General features: G+C 34.1%; 1 protein-coding gene across 1 annotated transcript in view; it reads right to left on the bottom strand.

Annotated features, from left to right (window-relative positions):
* Nucleotides 1–3475: 3475 nt before the first annotated feature.
* Nucleotides 3476–17536, bottom strand: part of rhea (Talin_middle and talin-RS domain-containing protein rhea) — a 100551-nt gene continuing 86490 nt past the window's right edge. The window contains exon 37 of the mRNA XM_081973114.1: nt 3476–5195. Coding sequence (XP_081829240.1) covers nt 4058–5195 — 1138 coding nt within the window. The 3' untranslated portion in view covers nt 3476–4057. The remainder of the gene's footprint in view (nt 5196–17536) is intronic.

Here is a 17536-nt window from a genome sequence, read left to right as displayed (position 1 = left end):
CCCTTCTCAGAGTTCCAAATTGAACATTATCAGGTTTAATATTTATTAAGTTGTTGTTTTCTGTGTTCTGCCGTTGTGTTCTTTCTTTTTTAGACTCTCTGAAGACGGTGGTAGATTTTCCACCGAAACGTCAGCTTTTTTAGGTAACAAGACCGAGCCTAAGTCAGTGGTCTTGTGTTGGGACAACTAGGTTAATGTTATTTTCAACTTAGTTGAAAATAGTGCGAAATTCCATTTTCCCAACAAACCTTTTTTTGTGTGAGACAGAAGACCCAATAAACAAAGAAAAAATGAGTAACTCGTCTCAACAAACATATAGAACATATCTCCAAATTATTAATGTTCTGGCTTCAGTTTTGTTAGGAATAACCGCAAATCCCCCCGTTCTGTGATATTCAGTCTGCTTCTTTTTTTGTTAAAAGGTTTGTAACGACACTAAAACTTTTTTCGACTAGACATGACGAGGGAAACGCCACCAAAAGCTTTCTCGCTATTCGAACTATCTTTGTTTTAACTTCGCTAAAATAAACATTTTAAATTTTAAGTGCAAATTTGACGTAAATTTAGGATCTAACGTAATTAGTAATACGACATCTTCTACATATTTGGGACTTGAGATGGATGAAAGGCTAAAGTTTGACAAACATATCGTGGGTTTATTTAGTAAACTGCATGTTTTGCTGTGCGTCACAACACACGGGCGTCTCGGTGTGTCAATTGCCAGAACCGTATACTTTTCGCTGGTGGAATCATCACACTTGCGATATGGCATTTGTTTTTGGGGGGCTTGCTCGCTGGGTCTCTTCAATAAAGTATTTAGAAAGAAGCCCTTAGATCTTTGTATAAACTGCTCGTCAAAAAGAATGGGACAGCAAAATTTTTGCTCTTTTTTAAGCGGCTGCTTCTTCAAATTGATTTACTTGATTCTAATATGTTTTTTGAGGATTAAAAGGTATTTTCTTCCTCTTTCTTTTGACCTAAATGATCTTTTTGAAAGGTGCCACGGATCCGAGTATACAGGGTGTGACTGAGGTGTAGTCAAAAAATGAAAAATTTGGTATAACGCCATTTTTCGCAAAAAATTTTTTTACGTTTTACAATAGCCTTAATCGAGTCTAGCGGTCAATATCTCTAAACGTTTTCGCCAGTTTGGCGATTAAAGGCCGTTTACAAAATTTATTGCAAAATTTTTAAAATGTGGTTACTTTTGATTCTCTTGTTTAAAATTAAACAATTTCTTTAGATCTTTTGTGGAAGAAGAGCGGGATTAGCAAGTTTACACTTAAAACTACCCAATTTAAGTAAAAAACATACACTGCGAGATACAGGGTGACCCAAAAAAAAATTTGAAAAGAAAATCATATCTTTTATCATAAATCTTAGCAAGTTCAGTCATTTTAATGGAAAATAATGATATTGGATAGAGAAGCACACTATTTGTTTAATAATCCAATTCATATCTCTAGACGTTTTCGCCAGTTTGGCGAATAAGGGGCGTTTTTTTTTTTTTTTTTTTTTTTTAGTTTATATTAATCTGAATAGGGACACCTGCTTGTGCTAAGTCTGAACCAGTGTTGAATTTGACAAATATCTGTCATAACATGTTGTAGTTATGGAATCGACAACCAAGCAGGTGTCCGTATTCAGATTAGTATGGATTACGATTGAATGCGCCCTTTAAGAAAAAAACTGTTAATAAGTCAGAAACGGTTGAAGTTAGGTATAGGAAATGTATACATGTTCTTTTGTTACAAATCATAAAACACCAATGGATCCATTTAAAAAAACGGACTTTTTGCAGTTTTTTATCTTTCCGACTCTAAGGTAAATATTGACCACTCTGTAGGTTTTTTTCATTTTCTGTCTCAGTGCTTTTCAACCATGCAGTATTGCCTAACTGAGGACAACAGGTCACCTCAGCAAACCTTTCAGGACTTGAGAATTTAATTAAAGTTTAGACCAACGTTTTGCTGACAAATTCACCATTTTTATAAAATATTTAAGAAACGGTGCAAGATAGGTATAGGGAAGTATTAACATTAATTAGCTAGCCTTCTTGCGAGGAATTCAAAAATGAGATTAAAAACAGGGTGTTCCATTTGAAAATCAAAACTTGGGGTTTATTCTTTCAAATTGCAGTGAAAAATATTGAGTTGATCATCACCCTGTTTAGCAAAGATTTGTAGGTAATAAAAAGATCAACAACTTTTGTATTTACACATTTTTCAGATAACACAAATTTAAGGCGAAAAATTCAAATATCTCTTCTTTTTAGTTTTTTATGTTTATTACAAAATAATATATTTTTTTTCACGAAATTTGGTGAAAACTTACCTTTTTATACCCCAAACTCACTATTCACGAAAAGAGCAATTCGAGTGAATAAACAGGTATAAATCACGTGTTTCTTTTTTTAAGGCACTTATTGAAGGCTCTGGCAAATTAAAATAATTCTGTAAAGGTTTAAGACACGTAGTACTTTTTAGAACGCTTTGAATAGCATTTAGAAGTCTATGGAATTTTCAAAATGGACATAGAGGCCTTTATCATTTTAAAACAGCTATGGGAAGGTTTAAGTGTCTTATAGAGGATTCTGGTACTTTTTAGAAAGTTTTCAATAGCATTTAGCGGTCTATGGAACTTTCAAAATGGTCTTAGAGTCCTCTGCCAATTTAAAACAGTTTTGGAAAGGTTTAAGACACTTGTACAGGCCTTTGAAACTTTTAAGAAGGTTTTTAATGGCATTTAGAGGTCTAACTTTCAAAGTGGTCGTAGAGGCCTCTGGCAATTTAAAACAGTTATGAGAAGGTTTAAGATACTTGTAGAGGGCTCTGACAATTTTAATTAAGAAGGTTCTCAGTAACGTTTAGAGGTCTATAAAACTTTCAAAATGGTCATAGAGGCCCCTGGCAATTTAAAACAGTTATGGGAAGGTTTAAGGCACTTGTAGAGGCCTCTCGAACTTTTAAGAAAGTTTTTAATAGCATTTAGAGGTTTATGGAACTTTCAAACTGGTCATAGAGGCTTCTGGCAAATTAAAACAATTCTGGAAAGGTTTAAGACACGTAGAGCGCTCTATGCAGTACTTTTTGGAAGGTTTTCAATAGCATTTAGAAGTCTAAAGAATTTTTAAAATGGACATAAAGGCCTCTATCATTTTAAGACAGCTATGGGAAGGTTTAAGTGTCTTATAGAGAATTCTGGTACTTTTTAGAAGGCTTTCAATAGCATATAGAGGTCTATGGTACTTTCAAAATGATCGTAGACGCGTGATCGAAACGTCAAAATAACTTCGACATTAATTGAATTGTCAAACTGACAACTATCAAAGACACATTTTTATTCGATCTTCCTCTAATGAAATGCGTTAAGAGATATGACGCAACAGTCAGAAGACAGTGAACCGAGAATACCTAGCATTACATGCTGTTGAATAATATACTATTATTACCTAAAGAAGAAATAATACAGCTAATTTTCGTTAAAAATATTTTATTTTCCAACACGTTAAATGTACGACATACAACATTTAAAGTTAAGTGGAAGAACATTCCTAATTTAGCCACAAAATCATGACTGGGACAAAAACATACAGTAAAAATCGCGTTGCAGCGTTAAGTAGTGTAAACAGCTAATTACAATTACAAATATTATATTTTAGGCACAATAATGAATTTCAATGCCGCAGCGTAAGCATCTCAGGCACTTGTGGAAGTTATGTAACCTTTTTAACTCAATAAAAGCTTAATAAAACAGTAATAATTATTATTGGCACAAAATAAAGACTTTACAATAAAATAATATACATAAAGATGAATTTTGGTCATAAGAAGAAATAGAGAGATAAAATCGATATTAACTATAATTGTTTGTAAAAAGTTATAAGCACATAATACTACAATACCGGGTTTCTTGGGAGACTCAGATGAGATTAGTCCATATTAGTAGCACCACTTGAAAGGACACTTTAAACCCTAAACTACTCTGACTAAACTAAAAACAAATATACACACAATATTAAGGCAGCTTTAGCTATATTATCTCTAATCACCAGGCCTTATTGAAACCTGAACGTTTTCATTTGCGATTCCTGTTTGGTCGTCCTGCTGGTAGTTGAAGTTTTCTTCTCAAACACCTGCTCGTTTATAGACTTTTTAACAGTTTTCTGTTCTATCGAGTCGTCTTTAATCACTGGAGGTTCAGTGATGTACTCCACGTTGGAGGAGTATGACGACTGGTATTGCGATTCTCCTCCGTCACCTCCGTTTTTGAAGCTTTCAAAAGCACTTTTTGGACCTGACAGTCCTAGTGCTGGTGGTCTTAAAATGTTAGTGCCTTTATCCACATCTTTGCCACTTGTGGTGTAGTATTTTTCTGTTGTGGATGAGTAAGTAGTTTTCGGTTCCGACTTGTAATATTCGTATTTGTAAGTGTCAGTGCGATAACCTTCTGGTGTTTTGTAAGTGTTTGTGGAGTATTCCGAACTGGTGTATCCGTCAGAGCCACCTTTATCAAAACTAGATGTCAAAGGTTTAAAAGTATGAATGGTTGTGTCGGAAGTGGTTTGTTTTGGTTGGTCAATACCAACTTTCTCGAATCTGGAGGTAAAACTAACTGGTTTGAAGCTATGGGACGTGGTTTCACTACCAAGAGTACTGGTACGACTGTCGTAACCTCCAGGTGGTTTAGGTTGTTCAATTTTTGCATAAGTGTCACTTTGAAAACTTGGAGGTGAAGGTTTGTAATCGCTTTGTAGATAGGTAGGTGGTGGAGGTGGAGGCGGAGGAGACGAAGCTCCATTAAAAGGCTTCGCTGAAACATTCGTCGTAGTCCCATAAATCTTTGAAGGAGCGTTCAAAGTCGCGTAGTGGCTCGGGGTGCTGGTTCCAGAAGGCTGGAAACTGCTACTCGCGCCGAAACTTGGCGTTTTATATATTGGCGAAACGGGTTTTTGACCGTAGTCTTGATTATAAGGTGTGGTGCCGTACTGTGAGGAATTTTGACCGTAACTGTTGGTGCTTCCGTATACGGCCTGGTTTAATTCATTGACAGCGCTTAGCAGAGGTTTAGTCTGGCGTTCCAAAGAGTTGATTTTGTCGGGGCTTTCCAAGTGGCTGTAAGTCGGTTCTTGGTAGTACTGGTTAGTTGAATGTGGTTGATACGGGGAACGTGAGCGGTCATAACTGTGCGTATACCTGTTAAGGAAAATAATAGTAACATATAGAAACTCATATTTGATTTGTTTAATTTGATGTCATTTTAATGTGTAATAGGTACTTTTAAAATGTTTTTAAAGTAAATGTTGTTTTTATGTAAATGATTATCCAAATATTATTAATTTTATCGAATGTACAGGGTGCTGCATTTTCGATGGTTTTACGGGGTACAGAGAAAACGGTAATAGATAGAAAAAAAGTAGCATACGTGTTCTGATCTCTTTTTCTGAGCTGAGATGACTGGAGAAAAGTGGGCGGCGCAAACTTCTTTTGTTTCAAAGATACGGGGGGTTTTCGAAAATTGGTAATTTTTGAACCTCTTCAGTATTTCAGTTGCTCTTAAAGTTATCAAAAAATGAAGAACGGTTCCCGGTAGTAGTTTTCATGTAGAATCCAATGGCGTAGTCAGTTTTTTTCTATTCCGTATAATTTCTGACATATGACAGTAAGTTACATTTTTTTAAATGGAACTTCATATATATTTTTCCGCCATTTAATTCTGTTGATTTTTACCTTTTCAACGGTGTATTACAACATATAAGTTTGTAGAGGTTAATCCTGTTATTTTTAAAAAAGACCTTTGCTAAGCTAAAAAAAGGCTAATATCTAAAATACCAAACAAAATCGGAAATCATATAAACTAACACATCAGAAAATTAAATATTTTAAATAAATCTTATTAAAAATCTAAGTTACAAACAGTTCTACCGTCACTTTAATAAGAAAAGTGGCTATTTCTATTTTCTACTATTTTTAAGGTGGAAATTGAAAAAACTGTTTATAACCGACATGTAACATGTTAATATGAACATAGCCAAATTTTGTTTCGACTGTGGGAATTGTTATACATATTATTTAGCACTTTTTTGTTAAGGAAACGGTTTTTTTCTAATTACCAAGATTAACGTTTACATACTTATATGTTTTAATACACCGTTGAAAAAGTAAAAATCAACAGAATTAAATGAACTAAAACATACGGTGTTCCATTTAAAAAAATATAACTTACTGTCATACGTCAGAAACTAAACGTAATAGGAAAAAACTGTCTACGCCATTGGATTCTACGTCAAAACTTCTACCGGAAACCGTTTTTCCTTTTTTGATAACTTTAATAGCAAATGAAATACAAAGGAGGTTTCAAAATTACCATTTTTCAAAAACCCCCCGTATCTTTGAAACAAAAGAAGTTTGCGCAGCCCACTCAGCTCAGAAAAGATCAGAACACACATGCTACTTTTTTTCTCTCTATTACCATTTTCTCTGTACCCCGTAAAACCATCGAAAATGTAGCACCCTGTACGTGTTCTGATCTCTTTTTCCGAGCTGAAATGATCGAACTTCTTTTGTTTCAAAGATACGGGGGAGTTTTCGAAAATTGGTCATTTTTGAACCTCCTCATTATTTCATTTGCTATTAAAGTTATCAAAAAAGGAAGAACGGTTCCCGGTAGAAGTTTTCATGTACAGGGTGTCCGCCGGGAAGGTATACTACTTTGTTTTGCCGCCATTGTGGTAAATGTTAGTCTTGACAGTTCATATTTGGCAGTCGTGAAGTATATACGTGGCAAATTTATTATGGAAAAATATTCGATAAACCAACGTGTTTTAATCGTTAAAACATTTTATCAAAATCAATTATCGATTACTGTGACGATGAGAAAGTTACGTGAAATTTTTGGGAGAAACAACGTGCCAACAAAACGCACTATTTATCGTGTAGTGAATGATTTCGAAGAAAGTGGGTCTGTAAGTGATAAGCCCAAGCATAGGCCACAACGTACTGCAAGATCGGCTGAAAACATTATTGCTGCTCAAGAAAGTGTTCAAAACAATCCATCAACCTCAATTCGACGCCGTGCTCAGGAGCTTGGTCTTCAAAGAACAAGTTTGGCCACAATTTTGCACAAGGATTTGCATTTGTTTCCATTTAAGATTCAGTTGACACAAGAGCTTCTTCCACAAGACCATTTACGCCATCGTACGTATGCCAATAGGATGTTACAGCTCGCCCATGACAACCCCGATTTTCATGAAAAAATCATAATGAGTGACGAGGCACATTTTCATGTAAATGGATATGTGAACAAACAGAATAGTCGGTTCTGGGCAATGCAAAACCCTCAAATTATTCATCAGTCACCTTTACATCCATTAAAAGTGACAGTCTGGTGTGCAATTTGGTCAGGAGGAATCATGGACCTTACTTCTTAGAAAATCAAAACGGCGTAACGGTAACTGTGAATGGGGAGCGATATCGTGATATGATTGAAAACTTTTTAACGCCACAACTGCATACTTTGGGCTTGATTAACAAGTGATATCAACAAGACGGTGCGACATCGCATACAGCCAGGATTACAATGGAATTACTGCGAGACCTCTTTCCACAACAAGTTATTTCAAAAAATGGTGATGTTGATTGGCCTCCACGGTCGCCTGATTTAACTGCTCCGGACTTTATTTTGTGGGGATATCTAAAAAGCAAGGCTTATACGCTTGAGCAACTCAAACAAAATATTCGTGATAAAATTAATGAAATACCGCGTGAAATGTGTGAGAATGTAATGAAAAATGTGCTCAAAAGGGCTCGCATTTTTGAGGCTAACAGAGGCGGATATTTATCTGATATTGTATTCCATACATAATTGCCGACATTAAATAAAACATTTATCAATATAAGATCCATTCTCTTTCATTTAATCAAAAATTATAAACAAACAAAGTAGTATACCTTCTCGGCGGACACCCTGTCCAATGGCGTAGTCAGTGTTTTCCTGTTACGTTTAGTTTCTGACATGTGACAGTAAGTTATATTTTTTTAAATGGAACATTCTATATATTTTTACGTCATTTAATTCTGTGGATTTTTACCTTTTCAACGGTGTATTACAACATACCAGTAAGCACAGGATTAAAAGGGTAGGTATTGTGACAATCTTTAGATCGAAAGGTGACTATTTGACGTAATTGTCATTAGAACAAAGTGTATGGTTCTAATGCGGAAATATTTGGAGAATATTTCGATGGATTTTAATGAAACTTGCTGTGGACTTGTCTCTAAGTAAGGCTCATATGGTTTGATGAAACAACCACGTCCATATGCCTTTGGCAAGTGCTAAGTTTTTCAGTGACTGGGTTCAAAAATTACCAGAACTTTTAATTTTGTCGTTAAAATTATTTTTTCTACGAATGTTTGCAAATAAGCTACTTTGCATACGTAAAAGTGTGTGCAAAGTGGCACTTTCCCGCACACTATACTACACTTTTTAAAATGCTCATTATACCTTGCGACTATTATACATAAAATCTGCTTAGAATTTTGCGTAGAATTCAAAAATGTAATAATATTCAGGGGTTTCATATAAAAAACACGACTTTTTTCACATTATTCTTCCGTACAGTTTAGGTAAATAAACCACCTTGTCTCTGTCTTTGAAAATGAGGCTTGTTTCCTTAGAAACCAAAGCTAATTGTCAAACAACGCATTTATATGCAATTTAAAGTCTACAACAGTGTTTATTCTTACTTATTTAAGTTAAAAAAACTATTTTAATAATGGATATCACTGAAGATGAACTTCCGGAAGATGTTCTAAATGCCGCCAACATGGCTAGTTTGCAATTGCTGCCTCTCAAATCGCGAGAAAAATACGAGAAACAGTACGAGTTGTTTACCCAATGGTGCGAACAAAAGGGGATAAAAACCTTAAAGGAAGAGGTACTTTTAGCGTATTTTGTTACTTTAAGCAAAGAATTCAAACCTAACACAATGTGGTCAAAGTATTCAATGCTCAAAAATGTAATAAAAATAAAAAGAGACATCGATATCGGTGAATTTTATAAGCTCACTGCATTTCTGAAAAAGCAGAATGTTGGTTTTAAACCTAAAAAGGCGAAAATTTTTACAAAAGAAGAAATATTCAGTTTTATGAACTCCGCACCAGATGAAATTTACCTGTTAATTAAAGTTGCCACTATATTCGGACTTGCTGGTGCATATCGAAGGGAAGAGATAACCACTACAGATATTGAAGACAAAGGAAACCTCATAATTGTTAAAATTAGGGATTCCAAAAATCATACAGCAAGAAACTTTATAATATCAGAAGAAGTTCATAACGGAACCTACCTGCAACTGTACAGAAGATACACCGGCCTACGTCCAAAAAAGTCAAACAATCGTTTTTTCCTAGTTTACAAAAAGGGTAAATGTTTTTCGCAAAGTGTTAGAGTAAACAGTTTTGGAAAAATGCCTTCTGAAATAGCTATTTTTTTGAAGTTGCCAAATCCAGAACTCTACACAGGGCACAGTTATCGTCGATCATCGGCAACGTTCCTGGCCGATTCTGGAGAAGGAATCACTGACATAAAACGCTTGGGGGGTTGAAGCTTATCCGAACTCCGCTTCGCGTCGTTCGTCTAACTGCTTTCGCGTGTGGGAAAACATAACTTTGCACACTGAATAGGAAAACTACTATTTTTATTATTTAATCTGATGTATTGGTCCTTTTTCAAAGCTTTACTACTCTTGGTAAAATCTTCTAGCATTCATAGTTCTTCCGCAAAAAATGTTTTTTGTGTCCCCCTGCTATTTACCATTTTTATTGCAATTAACGTAGCCAGCAGTTAATTTGATAACTACAAACTAACTATCAAAGTTTTGACGTTGGTGACAGTTTAAAAAAAATTGTTTCAAACAAAGCTAATGGCATTTTCAAATGAAGAAATGACTGGCATGATCAAAGTCTTAGGGTTTTGCGAAGACAACTTATGTGAGAGTGTTCGCCCAAATTTTACCAGCAACATTTTATTCACTGATGAAGCTGGATTTACTAGAATTCACATAATTTCCATCATTACGCAGAAGAAGAAGGAGGAATTCCGCATAAATGTGTGGGGAGGTATCATCGGAGACATTCTTCTGGGTCCTTATATCCTGCCCCATCGCTTGAATGGTGAAAATTATCTTGAATACTTTGTCTGTTCTAATGGAGGATGTCCGTCTCAATGTGCGTGCTCAGATGTGATTCATGCACGATGGTGCTCTTCCACACATTAATAGAAATGTAACTGCACATTTATACAACATTTTCCCACACAATTGGATCGGAAGGAGAGATGTTTCTGTCGAATGGCTCCCTAGGTCCCCCAACTTAACACCATTAGATTTTTTTATGGGATGCACAGGCTACTCCTGTGGAATCCGAGGAAGAGTTGATACGTAAGGTGCAGAATGAGGCGACCGTAATTCTCGGGATGATGCAGAAATGTTGAGGAAGGTTTCATTCGAAGGATCCAGCTATGCATCCGAGAAAATGGCGGGCATATCGAACATTTGTTGTAATTTCTATTTTTTGAGAATCTTCTGCTTTTGAGATCTGGCTCGTAGTTTCAATAGAAAATTAAGTTTTATTTTTTTTACCAGCATCAAAACTTTGATAGTTAGTTTTTGTAGTTATCAAATTAACTGGTGGCTACGTTATTTGCAATAAAAATGTGCGAAATGATAAATAGCAGGGGGGCACAAAAAACTTTTTTGCGGAAGAACTATGACTGCTAGAAGATTTTACCAAGAGTAGTAAAGCCTTGAAAAAGGTCCAATACATCAGATTAAATAATAAAAAAAATAATTTTAACGACGAAATAAAAAGTTCTGGTAATTTTTGAACCCAGTCACTGAAGAACTTAGCACTTGCCAAAGGCAAATGGACGTGGTTGTTTCATCAAACCATGAGTCTTATGTTCATGTATGATTGTTATGTTATGTATGATGTTCAATTTATTTAGCAGAAATAATCCGATCCGTTTTCACTCATAAAACATCCCCAGACTATACAGGGTGTCCCACGACGAAAGACATCGATTGATATTGGAAAAAGTATAAATAGGAGAGTTTTGAAAATTTGGCAGGATACTTATGTGGGCATGCCCAATCTAACTAAAATAAACTGAAGGTACGTAATGACTCATTTGTATACAACAAAAAATCATAAACTTGCCATTAAAAAAAATGAAAAATTTCAAGTTTTTTAAATAGAAACCCACATTTTTTATGACGGAATCATTTTTAGCATTAAAAATTACTATACGTTTCAATTTACTTGCCTATACCTAAATCCAACCCATTTCGTTTTATTTGAGAATAAACATTTTTTTATTATGCAGCACGGTTGGGATTATCTGGTATTCTAGTTGGTCATGCTTTTGACACACGGTGATATTGGAGACCTGCAGGGCATGTTAATAACACTAGTTTTGAGTGTTTTGACAACTGCAAATACGCCGTGGCGGTTACGTTATTCAAACCAAGATTACTTAAATCTGTTTATTATTTACGGAGAATGTGATAAAGTTGTGAGTAGAACATGTGAGGTATTTGCCGCTCGTTATCCAGAAAAACCAAAGCCATCACCAAAAGCTGTGAAGCAAATAATTGAAAATTTTAAGAATACGGTATCTGTGAAGAGAAAAGCTATTAAAACAAAACCAATCCTTAATAATACAAATGTAGAAATTGCAATTTTGGGCTATTTTGTTGCAAATCCAACTTCGTCAATAAGACAAGTTTCTGTAGAATCAGGCATATCCATAAGCTCAATTCAAAGGATCCTGAAGAAACATAAATTTCACCCTTTTTCATTTAAATTAGTGCAACACTTAAAAGAGGTTGACTTTCCGAAGAGAGTAGTTTTTAGTGAGTTTTTGCTGATTAGTTACTATCAAGAAGAATTGTTTTTGAATAACATTATTTAGAGCGACGAGGCCAAATTCACTAAAAATGTAATGTTCAATAGACATAATTCACACTATTGGTGTGACATAAATCCACACATAATTAGAGAGGGAAATTTTCAAGAAATCTGGAGTTTTAATAATAAAAAATGTTTATTCTCAAATAAAACGAAATGGGTTGGATTTAGGTATAGGCAAGTAAATTGAAACGTATAGTAATTTTTAATGCTCAAAATGATTCCGCCATAAAAAATGTGGGTTTCTATTTAAAAAACTTGAAATTTTTAATTTTTTTTAGTGGCAAGTTTATGATTTTTTTTTGACGACCCTGTATACAAATGCGTCATTACGCACCCTCAGTTTAATAAAACGATCCTTTATTTACAATAACCCAAAGTTTCATTGCAAAATGAAATACGGTTTTGACAGAGTACAAAAATATGTTGAGCGTTGCAACTGTCATTTTTTTTGGAAAAACATCCAATATTTCGAAAACGGCTAAAGATAGACATAGGGCATTGTACACAAAAGTTGGTCAGAATTTTGTGAGGAATTCAAATATGTAATAATATATAGGGTGTTCTATTTAAAATAAGAAAGTTGTGATCGACTTCCGGTATAAACGGAAGTGCAACCATCTTGAAAATATTTTAGTTAGATTGGGCATGCCCACATCAGTGTCCTGCTAAATTTTCAAAACTCTCCTATTTATACTTTTTCCAATATCAATCGATTTCTTTCGTCGTGGGACACCCTGTATTTAGGGTTTTACTGTTTCTAATTTCAAGCTTGAAAAAGTTATGGTTATAAGTAAAGAGCGAAAACTCACCTGGCAGTTTAACTTCCACCAATTGTTTTAATAAAACACCTTCACTCTGCGCATGCAATTTAGAAAAAAAAACTACGGTTAGTAATTAAACTAATAAAAAAAATCAACAATTGAACACTCGAAGAAGCGAAAGCGCATAACCATCACCCAAAATGCTAAATCAGAAAGCGATTTTAAAGCCACCGACCAGAGGAAGATAATAGTCAAAATTTTACCCATCTAAAATGACATCAATCAGGTGAAAAACCACGCATGTCTTGAATTGAAAGTTGTAAAAAGATGTCATTCTCAAAAGGTAACATTTCAACTGCCCTTCTCGCGGAGCCAGTTTACCCGTGCATCATCAATGCTGACGTCAATATAACGATATGAATCAAATCAAAATTTTGTCGAAAAACCTTTTACATTCATACAGGGTGATTCACGCTGATGGTATATTAGAAGTATCTAGAGAACGACTCAATATTTTTCGTTAAAAATGGTGTAGCCTAGGTTGGGTCCAAACTTTCTATCTAAAATATTTTGAAGTTTGCGGTGTTGCCAGATCAGTCGGAAAGAACAACAACTTTTGACTTTCAAATGGAACACCCTGTTTCTAATCTCATTTTTGAATTCCTCGCAAGAAGGCCAGTAATTAGTGTTGATACTTCCCTATACCTATCTTGCCCCGTTTCTTAGATATTTCATAAAAATGGTGAATTTGTCAGCAACAGTAGTCTAAATTCCCAAGTTCTGAAAGGTTTGCTTATGTGACCTTTTGTTCTCAGTTAGACAATACCACATGGTTTGAAAAGTTCAAAGATTGAAAATGAAAAGACAGGGTGGTCAATATTTACCTTTAAGTCGGATAGATAGAAAAACTGCCAGAAGTTCGTTTTTTTAAATGCAACCACCAATGTATTATGGTTTGTAATAAAAGAACATTAAATTTAGAACAATTCTATGTATACTCTTCCTATACCTAACTTCAAACGTTTCTGACGTAACAACATTTTTTCCTTAAAAGTGCGTATAAAATCGTACTCCATACTAATCTGAATTCGGACACCTGCTTGTGCTAAGTTTGAACCAGTGTTGAATTTGACTGAATATCCGTCACAACATGTCGTTATGGAATCGAATAAAAATGTTTAGAATTTTGTTGAGAACTAAATAAAATTACAATAAAGAGGGGTTACTACGTAAAAAAAGTTGGCCTTGATGTCATAACTTTTTATTGGGTCACCCTGCGTAAATAAAAATTGTTTTCCAAAATGCGCAACTAAAAACAAAAATCGACGGGTCCGAGCAATTTTTCAAAAAACACCTGACTTTTTAAAAATTATATGCAAAACATTTGTTCTTCAAATGTATCTAATATTTGAAGAATTGTCGATTTAGTGAGTCCAAAACGACCAAAAATAGTTGGACCTTTCATGTTGGGTCCAGGTCGACTAAAGGTATCAGCGAGGTAAAAGGGTGGCTAGTTGTCAAGTGAAAATTCAGTTGTATTTTCTTGTTAAATAAAGTGGTTACTGAGTTCCTGTTTTATTTTGACTATCAAACTCATCATTTCATGCACTTTCTTTGGAAAACTGTTTTCAAAGAACTTGAATATTTCTAAATCATCGTCAAACCCATCCATTATACTTCAAAAATAGTAAAATACTAGTTTTACTGTTAATTCAAGAAATAATTTCTCAACAAACTGAAATTTCTGTCTCTCTATTCACAGTTATTTTTGGGGAATAGAGGCTCAGAAACGACCACCTAAAATAGGTAAAACCTAAAGTTAGTTAGAGACAAAATATCAAATGGTGTAACAGAAATAGAGCCCTATCTAACTTAATTCTTAACCTAAGGCGTAGGGATCCCTAAAACTCGCTTGTGCAAACAGGCATTAGATATTTACACTTTCTGAAAGTTAACGATAGACAAGGAAGAAATGAATATTGCATGTGCGCTTCCTTATCAGGAATAACGCACGGGTAAACAGGCTCCGCGAAAACTGTAGAGGGTGGTCCAGTTTTAAATGTCAATAATTCACTATTCGATGGCCCACCAAAAAATAAATTAACATTTTCCTGAAAAATGCTTCCCAAGGAAAATACATTCCATAAAAGTTCAGTTTAAAAAATCGGTTTCTTGTCATAACTGTCAGACCGCTGGAGCAATTTTAATTAAATTTAGAACAAATACATATGAAATTAATACTCATTATGTGATGTTAATGACGTTGTCATTTTTCTGCCTTATACTCTACGTCACAGGATATTTTTCAAAAATTTCATTTTTTTTTATTTTACTTGTCCAATTTGACAAATTAAGTATCTCTCATAAAATTCTAATTTGAAACTTCGTTTACGAGATAATTGAGTTATTACGTTCAAAGACCCAAAACCAACCCAACCCAACTTAAAAATTGTCTTGAAAACGGTGAAAATTAAGAAGCTTAAAAATGTTTTTGTAGCCAGTTTTCAGATAAATTGAAAGACTTAGAAACCTGTAAATTTACTTTGAAACGGTGAAAATTGACTTGGCACCAAAAAGTGACTCTGAACCAATGAAAAGTGACTTCAAAAGCTTAAAATTTGCATTTGAAGTAAGTTTTCATAATTTGAAAATACATTTCAATATTTTAGTCTTGAAAATACTCTTAAATACAGGATATTGACATTAGATTCATGAAAATCGACTTGAAGACTAGCTTTTCCAAGTTTACTTTGCTTTTCATTTCTTAGTAAACAATTTTAGCATTAAATGCTACGATATTAGTCTTGAACCCTAAATTCGGACTGTTACCAGTGTTTGATTGAATTAAAAAAAAAGTTTAAATTGAATGATTGTTCTAGTAACTTCCAATTGCTTCTACGACGTTCCAGAAACTACTTCAAACTTCCAAAATCTTCTGGAATGTAGCAAAACTTCCAGATGTTTTAGGCACTTTTTAAAATTTCCAAAAGCTTATAAAACGTTCTAGAAATTATTAAAAGCTTCTGGAATGTTCCAAGTGCTTCGAAGACGTTCTAGAAACTACTAAACGCTTCCAAAAACTTCAAAAAGCTTCTAAGACGTTCTTGAAGCTTTCAAATGCTTTTACGACGTTCCAGAAACTACTTTAAACTTCCAAAAGCTTCTAAAATGTTTCAAAGGCTTCTAAACGTTCTATAAATTGTTAGAAGCGTCTGGAATGTTTCAAATTTTTAGAATACGTTCTAGAAACTTTAAAAAGCTTCAATAACTTTCCAATTGCTTCTACAACGTTCCAGAACTACTTTAAACTTTCAAAAACTTCTGAAATTTTCCAAAGGCTTCTAGACGTTCTAGACACTTCCAAATGCTTTTACAACGTTCTCGAAATTTCTGAAAGCTTCCAAAAACTTCTCGAATGTTCAAAGAGCTTCTAAGACGTTCTTGAAGCTTCCAATTGCTTCTACCACCTCCCAGAAACTTCTTAAAACTTTCAAAAGCTTCTAAATCTTTATGAAAATTGTTAAAAGCTTCTGAAACTTTGTAGAGATTGTTAAAAGCTTCTGGAATGTACTAAATACTTCAAAGATGTTCTAGACACTTCCAAATATTTTTACAACGTTCTCGAATTTCTGAAAGCTTCCAAAAAATTCTCGAATGTTCAAAGAGCTTTTAAGACGTTCTTGAAGCTTCCAATTGCTTCTACCACCTCCCAGAAACTTTTTAAAACTTTCAAAAGCTTCTAAATCTTTATGGAAATTGTTAAAAGCTTCCAAAATCTTGTAAAACTTTGTAGAAATTGTTAAAAGCTTTTGGAATGTACTAAATACTTCAAAGATGTTCTAGACACTTCCAAATGTTTTTACAACGTTCTAGAAATTTCTGAAAGCTTCCAAAAACTTCTCGAATGTTCAAAGAGCTTCTAAGACGTTCTTGAAGCTTCCAATTGCTTCTACCACCTCCCAGAAACTTTTTAAAACTTTCAAAAGCTTCTAAATCTTTATGGAAATTGTTAAAAGCTTCCAAAATCTTCTAAAACTTTGTAGAAATTGTTAAAAGCTTCTGGAATGTACTAAATACTTCGAAGACGTTCTAGACACTTCCAAATGTTTTTACAACGTTCTAGAAATTTCTGAAAGCTTCCAAAAACTTTTCGAATGTTCAAAAAGCTTCTAAGACGTTCTTGAAGCTTCCAATTGCTTCTACCACCTCCCAGAAACTTTTTAAAACTTTCAAAAGCTTCTAAATCTTTATGGAAATTTGCTAAAAGCTTCCAAAAGCTTCTAAAATTTTGTAGAAAATGTTAAAATCTTCTGGAATGTACTAAATACTTCGAAGATGTTCTAGACACTTCCAAATATTTTTACAACGTTCTAGAAATTTCTGAAAGCTTCCAAAAACTTCTTGAATGTTCAAAAAGCTTCTATAATACGTTCTTGAAGCTTCCAATTGCTTCTACCATCTTCCAGAAACTTCTTAAAACTTTCAAAAGCTTCTAAATCTTTATGGAAATGGTTAAAAGCTTCCAAAAGCTTCTAAAATTTTGTAGAAATTGTTAAAAGCTTCTGGAATGTACTAAATACTTCAAAGATGTTCTAGACACTTCCAAATGTTTTTACAACGTTCTAGAAATTTATGAAAGCTTCCAATTGCTTCTACCACCTTCCAGAAACTTCTAAATCGTTGTAGAAATTTTTAAAAGCTTCTGGAATGTTCCAAGACGTTCTAGAAATTCTAGTCTAAAAAATTGAACGCCAGTAAACATTAGTCCAAAAATCCTGTTTTTTTGACTATTTTTAGCATAGAGTA

This window comes from Ips typographus, linkage group LG2 (genome assembly GCF_016097725.1).
Source record: "Ips typographus isolate SLU linkage group LG2, UJ_Ityp_2.0, whole genome shotgun sequence".
NCBI classification, from domain to species: Eukaryota; Metazoa; Arthropoda; class Insecta; order Coleoptera; family Curculionidae; genus Ips; species Ips typographus.
Note: the sequence above shows the minus strand (reverse complement) of the source record. Positions and strands in the feature narration are given on the sequence as shown.